The sequence below is a fragment of the Natrix helvetica genome, assembly GCF_964273705.1.
Source record: "Natrix helvetica genome assembly, chromosome: 7".
NCBI classification, from domain to species: Eukaryota; Metazoa; Chordata; class Lepidosauria; order Squamata; family Natricidae; genus Natrix; species Natrix helvetica.
Window position 1 is genome coordinate 4,445,170 of NC_138558.1, and position 13,287 is coordinate 4,458,456.

Below are 13,287 nucleotides of genomic sequence, written 5' to 3' on the forward strand. Positions count from 1 at the left end.
TAAGGCTAGAAAGCGGAAGGCCCTGAATTCACCTGAGGCGTACAAGACAGCTGGGCGACTTTGGGCCACTCACTAGGAGACGGTGAGTTCTAGTCCTGCCTTAGGCATGAAAGCCAACTGGGTGACTTTGGGTCACTCACCAGGAGATGGTGAGTTCTAGTCCTGCCTCAGGCATGAAAGCCAGCTGGGTGACTTTGGGCCAACCAGTAGGAGACGGTGAGTTCTAGTCCTGCTTTAGGCATGAAAGCCAGCTGGGTGACTTTGGGTCAACCACTAGGAGACGGTGAGTTCTAGTCCTGCCTCAGGCATGAAAGCCAACTGGGTGACTTTGGGTCAACCACTAGGAGACGGTGAGTTCTAGTTCTGCTTTAGGCATGAAAGCCAGCTGGGTGACTTTGGGTCACTCACCAGGAGACGGTGAGTTCTAGTCCTGCTTTAGGCATGAAAGCCAGCTGGGTGACTTTGGGTCACTCACCAGGAGACGGTGAGTTCTAGTCCTGCTTTAGGCATGAAAGCCAGCTGGGTGACTTTGGGCCAATCACCAGGAGATGGGGAGTTCTAGTCCCACCTTAGGCATGAAAGCCAACTGGGGGACTTTGGGCCGATCACCAGGAGACAGTGAGTTCTAGTCCGGCCTTAGGCATGAAAGCCAGCTGGGTGACTTTGGGCCAATCACCAGGAGACGGGGAGTTCTAGTCCCGCCTTAGGCATGAAAGCCAACTGGGTGACTTTGGGTCACTCACCAGGAGACGGTGAGTTCTAGTCCCGCCTTAGGCATGAAAGCCAACTGGGGGACTTTGGGCCGATCACCAGGAGACAGTGAGTTCTAGTCCGGCCTTAGGCATGAAAGCCAGCTGGGTGACTTTGGGCCAATCACCAGGAGATGGGGAGTTCTAGTCCCGCCTTAGGCATGAAAGCCAACTGGGTGACTTTGGGTCACTCACCAGGAGACGGTGAGTTCTAGTCCCGCCTTAGGCATGAAAGCCAACTGGGTGACTTTGGGTCACTCACCAGGAGACGGTGAGTTCTAGTCCCGCCTTAGGCATGAAAGCCAACTGGGTGACTTTGGGTCACTCACCAGGAGACGGTGAGTTCTAGTCCCGCCTTAGGCATGAAAGCCAACTGGGTGACTTTGGGTCACTCACCAGGAGACGGTGAGTTCTAGTCCCGCCTTAGGCATGAAAGCCAACTGGGTGACTTTGGGTCACTCACCAGGAGACGGTGAGTTCTAGTCCCGCCTCAGGCATGAAAGCCAGTTGGGTGAGCCTCTTCCTCAGACCAACCCGCCTCACGGGGTCGTCGTGGGGAAAATAGGAGGAGGATATGTTTGCCTTTTTGAATGATTTGTAAAAATAATAAAAATAGGTTAAAAAAATAAATATAACAATGGGATGGTATACGCAGTCCTCATCTTACAATCCTTCATGCGCCCCCCAATTTCTCAATTAACAACCCACATTCTGGGCTCAAATTGTAGTCGTAAGTTGAGGGCTAGCTGTATTCCAACATTTAGGATAAAAACAGGACCTTTGATCAAAAGATTCACAATATATTTGCCAAAGTGGTGCCTTAAGAGCTTACCTCGCCGAGGATCGGAGTCACCTGAATAAATTCAAAAAAGAAAAGAAAGAAGTTAGAATAAATTCCTACCTCCCATGGTGGCTAATCAAACCAGGATTAACTAGAAGGGAAGCTCAAAAAAGCAGCAATTTGCTATTTAGCTTTTCTCATATTTGTAGAGCTGAAAGGCAAGATTCGTCTTGTGCGGGGTGTCAAATTCAACACCCCGCAAGGCCAGATCCTGCCCGCAAGGTGCTTAAATCTAGGGCAACAGGGCTGCCCTGGAAACAGCGAAGGATCGGTCCTCTGCTGGCCTCTGCCAGCAAAAGTGGCCGAAGAGCCAGCGCTGTCCGAAGACATCTCCGTGGTCTTGTGGCCGGCATGACTAAACACCAAAGGCGCACAGAACGCTGTTCCCTTCCCACCAAAGGTGGTTCCTATTTTTCTACTTGCATTTTTTACGTACTTTCGAACTGCTAGGTTGGCAGAAGCTGGGACAAGTCACGGGAGCTCACTCCGTTATGCGGCGCTAGGGATTCTGGAATGACCTCCCCCCCCCGATATTAGAACTACTACCGACCTCCACTCCTTCCGACAGAAGCTTAAGACCCACCTGTTCCAATTAGCTGGCTTAACTGATTTATAGTCCCATTTTAACCTCCTGGCAAACATCTTATTGGGTAGTTTTTAAGGGTAATTTTAATGTTTATTTATATTTTAATTTAAATATTGTACAGTCCATTTTCTACCTCCTCCGTTTACCTATTTGTATATTTAAGTATATCTATATTTTGTATTCATACTGTTTTAATATGACTGTACACCGCCCCGAGTCCTGTTTAGGAAAGGGTGCGATTTATAAATTAAAGTTTATTATTATTATTATCAAACCACTGAACTGCCGACGTTTCTGATCGACAAGCTCAGCATCTTAGCCACTGAGCCACCACGTCCCTAGTTGATTTACACCTCTTTTTTTTGCAAGGGCTACATAATCTGTTGTGTTAACCGCCTGCAGTAACTCTTTAAGATCGTTCTCCTTCGAGTAAGTCACCCCATGCTATCTCAAAACCGCAGCAGATATGAAATTAAAACTTCTCGCCCCCAGGTTAAATGGAACAGGATTATCTGCCGGAAAATATTACCTAGAAATTCTTTTGAAACCCCTTTGCGGTTTTTCACGAGCCTAAATAGTTGCTACACTCAGCAAATGCGTACGACTTATCTAACTCAAGCACATTTATCTGCTAGGCAAAATACAGCAGTGTCAACATCTGGAATATCTTCATTAGTTTCACACCTGTCCATGTATCTCCAGGGCTTATTGCCGTATTTTTCAGAGTATAAGACGCACCAAGGTTTTGAAGAGGCAATTTTTTTAAAAAGTAGGTAGGTAGATAGAGGGAGAGAGAAATACAGTAGGTAGGGAGGGAGAGAGAGTAGTTAGGTAGGTAGATAGAAAAAGGGATAGAGAGAGAGAAATAGAGAGAGAGAGAGAAATACAGTAGATGGGTAGGGAGAGAGAGTAGGTAGATAGATAGATAAAGGGAGAGAGAGAGAAAGAGAGAGAGAGAGAGAGAGAGACAGACAGACAGACAGAAAGAAATATAGAGAGAGAAATACATTAGGTAGGTAGGGAGAGAGAGTGAGTAGTTAGGTAGGTAGATAGATAAAGGGATAGTGAGAGAGAGAGAAAAATACAGTAGATAGGTAGGGAGAGAGAGAGAGTAGGTAGGTTTGTAGGTAGAGGGATAGAAAGAGAGAACCAGAGAGAGAGAGAGAAATACAGTAGTTAGGTAGGGAGAGAGAGTGTGTAGGTAGGTAGGTAGAGGGATATAGAGAGAGAAATACAGTAGATAGGTAGGGAGAGTAGTTAGGTAGGGAGATAAAGGAATAGAGAGAGAGAAATAGAGAGAGAGAAATACAGTAGGGAGGGAGGGAGGGAGAGAGTGCGTGTAGGTAGGTAGGTAAAGGGATAGAGAGAAATACAATAGATAGGTAGGCGTTTCTGCTGGCACAGCACCTGATCAATATAATTCTCATCGATCAGTTAAAGAGCTTTCCAAAAGGGGAAAAAAAAAGGTTTTTGCCCTCTGCAAACCTCCCCCAAACGGCCCATTTTTCGCGAAAACGCCCCCCCCCACCTTTTAAAAAAATAATAATGCCTGAATAGCCTTGGGAGCTTTGCAGTGTGCTCCTGGGGGGGTGGGGGTGAGCAAAAAACGACCCGTTTTTTGCTCATTTCTGCCCTCCCCAACCCCAGGAGGTCTCTGAAAGCCTCCTACGAGTTATGCACGGTCATTTTGGTGAAGGGGGCGGGGCTTCGGGAGGCCAAAAATGCTGTATTCAGTGTATAAGACGCACCCAGATTTTCATCCTCCTTTTTGAGGGAAAAAGGTGCGTCTTACACTCTGAAAAATACGGTACTTTGAAATTTGAGGAACAAAAGGGAATTTAATACGTGAAATGGGAGGTGACCGTATCATCCCTGTTGGAATTCAAATTTAAAAAATCAGGGGAGACAGTCCTCAGCTTATGACAAGGGAGCCCCAAATTAGGTTGCTCAGCGAGACGTTTGGGTCAGTCGGTTTTGCCCCATTTTGCGACCTTCCTTGCCACAGTTGTTAAGTGAATCGCTGCACTTCTTAATTTAGCAAGGCAGGTTAAGTGAATCGGGCTTCCCCATTGACTTTGCTTGTTTGACAGTCACTAAAGGGGAACAAATGACCCCAGGACACTGCAACCGTCGTAAGTATGAGTCAGTTGCCAGCTATTTGAATTTTGATCACATGAACATAGGGAGGCTGCAATGGTCATTAAATGGGGAAAATGGTCGTGATTCACTTTTTTTCAGTGCCGCTGTAACTTTGAACGGTCATTAAGCAAACAGTTGTAAACCGAGGACTAAATGTCCAGGCCTTTCTGTAGTTTGTAGCAAACGTTTACGATTGCAAAAGAACCTTTATACCCCTCCTTCTGTAGCCATTCCTGTGATTTTGCCCCGGCCTTGCTGGTGGCGATCAAAAATGCCCCCAAGATCAAAAGATATAATATTGGTTTTAGAAGGACGAAGTTTTAAAGGACGAGAATCTCTCAATCAAACAGAAAGGGAATTTAAATTTATATATATAAATATATATAGCAAAATGTGCTTACCGGTATGTCCTGTGATCTCAGCTATAAATAGAAAGCACAGAAATAGAGGATTAGTATATGATCTCCAAAATTCAACATCATTTCTTTTGTGGCTCTCTATAAATTTGCTATTTTGCTTTTTTAAAAAATCTATAGATATACAGTATATATATATATATATCTAAATGGCTGTGTATGCTTGTCTGTGTGTTCCAGCATAACTCTGGAACGCCTGGGCTGCTGAAATGAAAAGGAATGCATTATATCTATAGTGTCAAATCACAGTACTTTTGACATTTTAGTGTAGGTTCTTAATGAAATGCCTCTCCCTTCTTCCCTAGGAATTTTCTTTCATTTCTTTTCTTGGGGAAGAATTCTGTACTGTCTTCAGATGCTCCCTTGTGGACTCAGTACTTCCTTTCACTGATGAATGCTGCAGTTCTTTCCATGACCTTAACACTGTGACTCTGAGTTCTAGTCCTGTCTTAGGCGCAAAAGCCGGCTGGGTGACTTTGGGCCAATCACTGGGAGACGGTGAGTTCTAGTCCCGCCTTTGGCATGAGAGCCAGCTGGGTGACTTTGGGCAAATCACCGGGAGATTATGAGTTCTAGTCCTGCCTTAGCATGAAAACCAGATGGGTGACTTTGGGAGAATCACCAGGAGACAATGAGTTCTAGCCCCGCCTTAGCATGAAAGCCTGTTGGGTGGCTTTGGCCCAATCACCAAGAGACGGTGAGTTCTAGTCCTGCCTTAGGCACAAAAACTGGCTGGGTGACTTTGGGCGAATCACCAGGAGACGGTGAGTTCTAGTCCTGCCTTAGGCATGAAAGCCAATTGGGCAACTTTGGGCCAGTCACTTTCTCTCCAGTCCAGCCCATCTCACAGGATTGGAGAAGGAAGGAGAATTAGGAATGGTTCCCCACCTTGAGTTACTTGTAGAGCAGTACAGGTAGTCCTCGACTTACAAGTTTATTTAGTGACTGTTCAAAGTTACAACGGCACTGAAAAAAATGACGTACGACCCCATTCTTCACAGTTACAACCTTTGCAGCGTCCCCAAGATCACCTGATCACAATTCAGAGGCTTGGCAACTGACTAGTATTTATGACGGTCGCGGTGTCCCGGGGTCTCGTGATCCGCTTTTACGACCTACTGACAAGCAAAGTTAATGGGGAAGCCAGATTCCCTGAACACCAGTGGTTCACTTAACAACAGAGGCAAAAAAAGGTCATCAAATGGGGCAAACTCATTTAATGTCTCACTTAACAAGAGAAATGTTGGGCTCAATTTTGGTTGTACGTTGAGGACTTCCTGTAAAGACTGGATGAATGGATGGGTGGGTGGATGGATAGGCAGGCAGGCAGGCAGGCAGGCAGATAAATATAGATAGAAAGAAAGACAGAAAGAAAGAGAGAGAGACAGACAGAGACAGATAAATAGAGAGACACAAAGAGAGACAGAGACAGAGAGAAAGACAGAGACATACATAAAGAGAGAGAGAGACACAGAGAGAGAGACAGATAAAGAGAGATAGAGAGAGATAGACAGAAAGATAGACAAAGAGAGATAGGCAGACAGATAGACAGGCAGAGGGAGAGGTAGACTTATCTATAAAGATAAAGAAAGACAGAGACAGAGAGAGATAAAGAGAGAGAGACAGAAAGAGAGTGATAGATATAGATAGACAGACAGAAAGAAAGAGAGAGTGACAGATAGAGATAGATAGACTGAGAGAGACAAATAGAGATAGATAGACAGACCGACAGAAACAGATATAGATAGATAGACAGATAGATAGAAAGACAGAGTGATCGATAGACAGAGAGATAGACAGGTATATAGAGACAGATAGGCAAAGAGATAGATAAGATAGATATAGATATTAAGTATAATAAACTTAGTAAATAAGCGATTCCATACTTGCAGTGTTGAAGGCTTGTGACGTCGCTAGTGCACTTGTGAAGTTGGCCTCCACTGTCATCAACGTTTTATCTGTCGTGGTGACATTGGGAGGAGATTTGGTGGCATTCGGTGGAAGGGTGGTGGGCCCAGACGTGGGCCGCAGAGTCTTGTGCGAAGTCGTTGCCACGCCCACGCCGGGCACAGTGACGGTAACGTTGGTGGTTGTGGCTTCCGGCACTTTGGGAGGCAGGTGGCTTCGTGCCACGGTTGGTGAGACGCCTGGTGAGGTGGTCGGCCTCTTGATTGACGTGGTGGGCTTTGCACTCGTCGCCTGCGTGGTGGCAGTTTTCACTAAACTGGTGGTGGGCAAGGGACTCTCCGTTGGCGGATGCACTAAGAAGAACGGAGCAAAAAATAAAAAAAATAAAGACATTTTCAAGATGTGCTGCTTTTATTCTCTCCTGCAATGCGTAAAGATTTTTTTTTTTAATGAACCAAAGTAAATGTATTTTACCACAGTGTAGAAAAGATGCGGAGACTCTAGAAAGAATGCAGAGAAGAGCAAGAAAGAGGATTAGGGGACTGGAGGCTAAAACATATGAAGAACGGTTGCAGGAATTGGGTATGTCTAGCTTAAGAGAAAGAAGGTCTTCTAGTCCAACCCCCTGCCTAGGCAGGAAACCTTATACCGTTTCAGACAAATAGCTATCCAACATCTTCTTAAAGACTTCCAGTGTTGGAGCATTCACAACTTCTGGAGGCAAGCTGTTCCACTGATTAATTGTTCTCACTGTCAGGAAATAGGTTGACTCCCTCTTCTTTGGGGCAACCCCTGAGATATTGGAAGACTGCTATCATGTCTCCCCTGGTCCTTCTTTTCATTAAACTAGACATACCCAATTCCTGCAACCGTTCTTCATATGTTTTAGTCTCTAGTCCCCTAATCCTCTTGGTTGCTCTTCTCTGCACTCTTTCTAGAGTCTCCACATCTTTTCTACATCGTGGTGACCAAAACTGAATGCAGCTTTCCAAGTGTGGCCTTATGAAGGCCTTATAAAGTGGTATTAACCCTTCACATGGTCTTGATTCTATCCCTCTATTTATGTAGCCTAGAACTGTGATGGCTTTTTTGGCAGCTGCTGCCCACGGCTGGCTCTTATTTAAATGATTGTCCACTAGGACTCCAAGACCCCTCTGATGTCTTGCCTCCGCTCACCAGGTGCCAATCTACAACTTGATGGTGGCTGGCAACATGCAGGAGGCGGCTGTGGCAGGTAACTCACCTGAAGTTATATTGGCAACACCTAGGTATGTTAAGCAGCTGCTGAATAGGATAACAAGGAAGCATAAACCCATATTGGCCTGGAAAAAAAAAAACTTTTGTTAGCGATCCAGGAAGAAATAATTCCCAAACCTTAAAAGTTACTCAGGAGTCATCAACACTTAAAACTGAACACAATGCCTTAAAGGAAATGGTTATAAAATCATATTTAATATAAAAGGAATAAAACGGCTATAAAATCATCTTTAGTGAAATCATCTCAATTGTGGTCCTAAGTTGAGGATGATGTATAGACATGTAGCAAGGCCCACACTTATCCTCACGGATGATGTTACCTAGTTGGGTCATGAAAAGTCTACCAGAAAACCACCAAGCTCAGAAAGCACTAAGGACCCCACACTTCTCCTCCTCTTCCTCTCTTCTTCTTCATCCCTGCAAACCCCACCCCCTTCTAGCACTGATGATGCTTCCTAGTTGGGTCACGAAACGTCTATAAGAAAACCACCAAGCTCAGAAAGCACTAAGGACCCCACACTTCTCCTCCTCTTCCTCTCTTCTTCTTCATCCCTGCAAACCCCACCCCCTTCTAGCACTGATGATGCTTCCTAGTTGGGTCACGAAACGTCTATAAGAAAACCACCAAGCTCAGAGAGCACTAAGGACCCCCACACACACTTCTCCTCCTCTTTTTCCTCCTCTTCCTCTTCTTCTTCGTCCCTGCAAACCCCACCCCCTTCTAGCACTGATGATACTACCTAGCTGGGTCATGAAATGTCTACAAGAAAACCACCAAGCTCAGAGAGCACCAAGGCGCTCACAGTTCAACTACAAGTATTTTCAACTACTGGAAAACTTTTTTAAAAAAAACTTTAAATCATGGAAATGTGGTTGCTTTAAGCCATGTTTTGTCCTCTGATGCAGGCTTCCTTTGCCAATGAAATTTCCAGAAAGTTAGAACAATTAATCAGTGGAACAACTTGCCTCCAGAAGTTGTGAAAGCTCCAACACTGGAAGTGTTGGATAACTACTTGTCTGAAGTAGTGTAGGGTTTCCTGCCTAAGTAGAGAGTTGGACTAGAAGACCTCCAAGGTCCCTTCCAATTCTGCTATTGTATTGTATTGAATGTTTTCCTTGGGTTAAATAATAATAAACAATATCAACATGTATTAATAATATTAATACATATTAATTAACAGTTGTCCAAGTGAATAAATGAGGGAACTCAGAGCTCTACATCTGAGCATAACAAATGTTCTTATTTGGTATTATTTATCCTCTAAAATTCATGGCCTAAAGGCTGCTGTTTCCCAATCCTTATATAAGCAGCTAAAATATTTCCCAATTTCTATCATCAGGTGCCAAAATTATTTTCACTCCAACAATCTACTCACCAAAACAAAAAAAAAACCCCATCATTATAGGTGGAGAACAAGGGCAATTACATTAAAAACAGGAACTTTATGCCCATGCAGGTAGTCCATTTAGTGACCGTTCAAAGTTACGACGTCTCTGAAAAAAAGTGACTTATGACCGTTTTTCACTTTTATGACTCTTGCAGCATCCCTATGGTCATGTGATCCAAATTCAGAGGCTTGGTACAACTGACTCGTCTTTACGACGGTTGCAGTGACCTGGGCTCAGGGGATCAGGCCTTGTGATCTTCTGACAAGGGGAAAAAATCACCGGGGACTCCAGATTCACTTAACAACCTTGTGACTAGCTTAACAACTGCAATGATTCACTTTACAACATGTGACTAGCTTGATAACTGCAATGGTTCATTTAACAACCATGTGACTAGCTTAAAAACTGCAATGGTTCACTTAACAACCGTGTGACTAGCTTAAAAACTGCAATGGTTCACTTAACAACCGTGTGACTAGCTTAAAAACTGCAATGATTCATTTAACAACCATGTGACTAGCTTAAAAACTGCAATGATTCATTTAACAACCATGTGACTAGCTTAAAAACTGCAATGATTCACTTAACAACCATGTGACTAGCTTGACAAGTGCAACGATTCACTGAACAACCATGTGACTAGCTTAAAAACTGCAATGGTTCACTTAACAACCGTGACATGAAAAGTCGTAAAATGGGGCAAACTCAGTTAACAAATGTTTCACTTAGCAATGTAACTTTTGGGCTCCATTGTGGTCGTAACCCGAGGACTACCTGTACATTTCATTTGGATATTTAAAGGAAGGAAGGTAATCAGGAGTACAGATAAAAAGGGGCCCCGGGTGAAAATTATGATAGTGAGATATACATTTAAAACAAACAAAACATATAATTGCCCTACACCAAGGAGACACACAATTGATAGAACATCATTACAGAATTGACTTACAATTCATTTAGTGACGTTCAAAGTTATGACTGCATTGAGAAAAGTGACTTATGATCGCTTTTTCCACATTCACGACTGTTGCAGCATCTCCATGGTGACACAATGAAATTCAGACACCTGGCCGCTGACTCATGCTTATGACAGTCACAGCGTCCCGGAGTCATGTGGTCCCCCTTTGCGACCTTTTGACAGACAAAGTCGACGGGGAAGCCCAGATTCACTTAACAACCGTGTTACGAACGTCTCCAACTGCGGCACTTAATAACTGTGGCAAGAAAGGCAAACAAGTCTTCGACTTTGTCCTTTTATTTATACATCAGCGATGAAAAACCAACCTTACTTTTTTAGGGGGTTTGAAACATGCTCTTTCTAATGAGAATGATTTAACAGAGTTTCCAGGCTCAACAAAATATATTATGTCTCAAAGTTGCTAAAACCTCAGAGTCATACTGTCCAAGGCTGAGGTATGGGGTCAACCAAATGACTACTGTATTTTTCAGAGTATAAGACAAACTCTTCCCCCCAAAGAGGATGAAAATTTGGGTGCGCCATACACCGAATGTAGCCCCCCCCGCCAACCCCCCCCCCTTTGGCCTCTGCCTCCCAGCAATTTACCTCCTTGCAGCAAACAGGGAAAATGGGGCTTGCGGAGGTTGCAATAGGCTATGGCAATCCCTGCCAGCCTGAAACAGCTGATCATCCCATGCTGAAACTGAAGTTGAAAGTGAAACGGGCTGTTTGCTGCAAGGAGGCAAATTGCTGGGAGGCAGAAGCAGATTCTTTTCCCCTTGTGCTAATCAGGCTAAACTGAAACAGGCTGTTTGCTGCAAGGAGGTAAGTCAATAATTATAAATGCCTCTAGAATGTTCAAATTATTAAGACTTATTTTTTAAAGGCTGCTTTATTCTTGTTCTAGACACCTTAACAAAATGAAAAAGCTTTTTAAAATAAACGCTTGATCTGAAGAGGCCCAGTGCTATTGTATCTTCTTTTAAATAGCAGAGAATAAGATATACTTCCAGAAAGCCCATTAATTTTAACAGCATCTGTACATGTATAGTCTGAAATGTAACACCACAAACTGTGTATATCGTCTGTACTGTTTGCTGTTTGCTGCAAGGAGGCAAATTGCTAGGAGGCAGAGGCAGATTTCCCCCCCCTTGTTTTCCTCCCCAAAAGCTAGGTGCGTCTTATACTTTGGAGCTTCTTATACTTCGAAAAACACGGCATATCTCTATTGTATCGGCACACGTGACACTTTACCAATGTTCACACCAAATTTCATCAAAATCCACTTTTCTGAAATCAAACCATTTGACATGGAATGACCCCACTATGGCAAAACTCACTCAACCAGTGTCTCACTTAAAAGCAGGCATTTGGGGCTCATTTGTGGTCGTACGTCGAGGACTGCCTCTGCTACCAATAGGGGAGAAAATTTGAAACGAGGGCCAAACAGACCGTACTGTCTAATTAGGAAATAGAAGCCGATGTCCTTTTTCAGACTTTCCTGCTGAGATCATAGGATTGGTTCAGAAACTTAAAAGAGCATCTGAGAAAATATATCTCGGATTTCAGAAGATTTGTTGAGAATCTTTGCTGTGGGTGTGGGATTCAACATCCATCCGAACGAATTCGATTCTTTAAGAGACTTTAAAGAGCTTATTCATATATCAAGCTCCAGGGACTCACAGTCAAAGAAGTGGAACTGCTCTTTAGAACAGTGAAGGAGAAATCTCTTTGAACAAATACACTAGTTTTGTGCATTAAACTTTCTTTCTCCGTGCATGTAGAGAGGGCGGCCAGAACTGAAGGCTTAATTTTAATATGACTGATGCAAAACACGACTGGAAATACGTCGGACGTATAGTCGGAGTTTACGTCCCCTTTATGAGCAAGAAAAAGCTGGAGTTTAAAATTCTCAAAGTTTAAAATCCTCAAAGTTCAAGGGCCTCGGGCTGGGGGGGGGAGGCTATAAAGCCTATAAAGCCTCTGGAGCCTGGGGAGGGCGAAAAAAGCATGCATATAATGGGGGGGAGTGCTCGTCATGAGTGCATGCACGCTGGGGTCTCGCATTGCATTCTGGGTGTGGCATGCCCACGCGCAACCCCCCTGCGCTCCCCCCTGCTTTTGGCACGCGAGCCAAAAAAGGTTCGCCATCACTGCGCTAAAGGGATATTTTTCTAACAAAGCCAAAAAAATCAATATTACAGTTCTTTGTGGTACTTATTGTATGTATTGCTAAATTAGTAGAGACTAGCCGATAACCCAGCAATACAATACAATACAATATCAGAGTTGGAAGGGATCTTGGAGGTCTTCTAGTCCAACCCCCTGCCTAGGCAGGAAACCCTATACCATTTCAGACAAATGGCTATCCAACATCTTCTTAAAGACTTCCAGTGTTGGGGCATTCACAACTTCTGGAGGCAAGGAGTTCCACTAATTAATTGTTCTAACTGTCAGGAAATTTCTCCTTAGTTCTAAGTTGCTTCTTTCCTTCCTTAGTTTCCACCCATTGCTTCTTGTTCTACCCTCAGGTGCCTTGGAAAATAGCTTGACTCCCTCTTCTTTGTGGCAACCCGAGATATTGGAAGACTGCTCTCCTGTCTCCCCTGGTCCTTCTTTTCCTTAAACTAGACATACCCAGTTCCTGCAACCGTTCTTCTTATGTTTTAGTCTCCAGTCCCCTAATCCTCTTTGTTGCTCTTCTCTGCACTCTTTCTAGAGTCTCCACATCTTTTCTACATCATGGCGACTAAAACTGAATGCAGTATGCGGTATTTATTTATAGGGGGAAAATGTCCGGACCAAACGTAATTTCTGATGTTGGATTTCCCCCCTTACTAGAGGGAGCCCCCTTGTGGAGGACTGTGAAGCCGTTACCATGGCAACTCTGCTGCGCTGTACAGTAGAATCCATTTTACGGCAGTACAGTAGAAGCCATTTAAAGGCACAACAGGCTGTATCGTAACAGAAACCACCCCCCAAGGGGTGTTATGGGTGTCTTACCCCCAAAGTATTTGTCTCCAGAGAGTAAGTCATCTGTGTAC

At 44.0% G+C, this 13,287-nt stretch overlaps 1 protein-coding gene across 1 annotated transcript in view; it reads right to left on the reverse strand.

The window, feature by feature from the left end:
- Positions 1-13,287, reverse strand: part of PTPRA (protein tyrosine phosphatase receptor type A) — a 119,743-nt gene that overhangs the window by 42,222 nt on the left and 64,234 nt on the right. The window contains 4 exon segments of the mRNA XM_081960097.1: positions 1,582-1,602; positions 4,717-4,737; positions 6,618-6,992; positions 7,883-7,961. Of these exon segments, the coding sequence (XP_081816223.1) occupies positions 1,582-1,602; positions 4,717-4,737; positions 6,618-6,992; positions 7,883-7,955 (490 nt within the window). The 5' untranslated portion in view covers positions 7,956-7,961.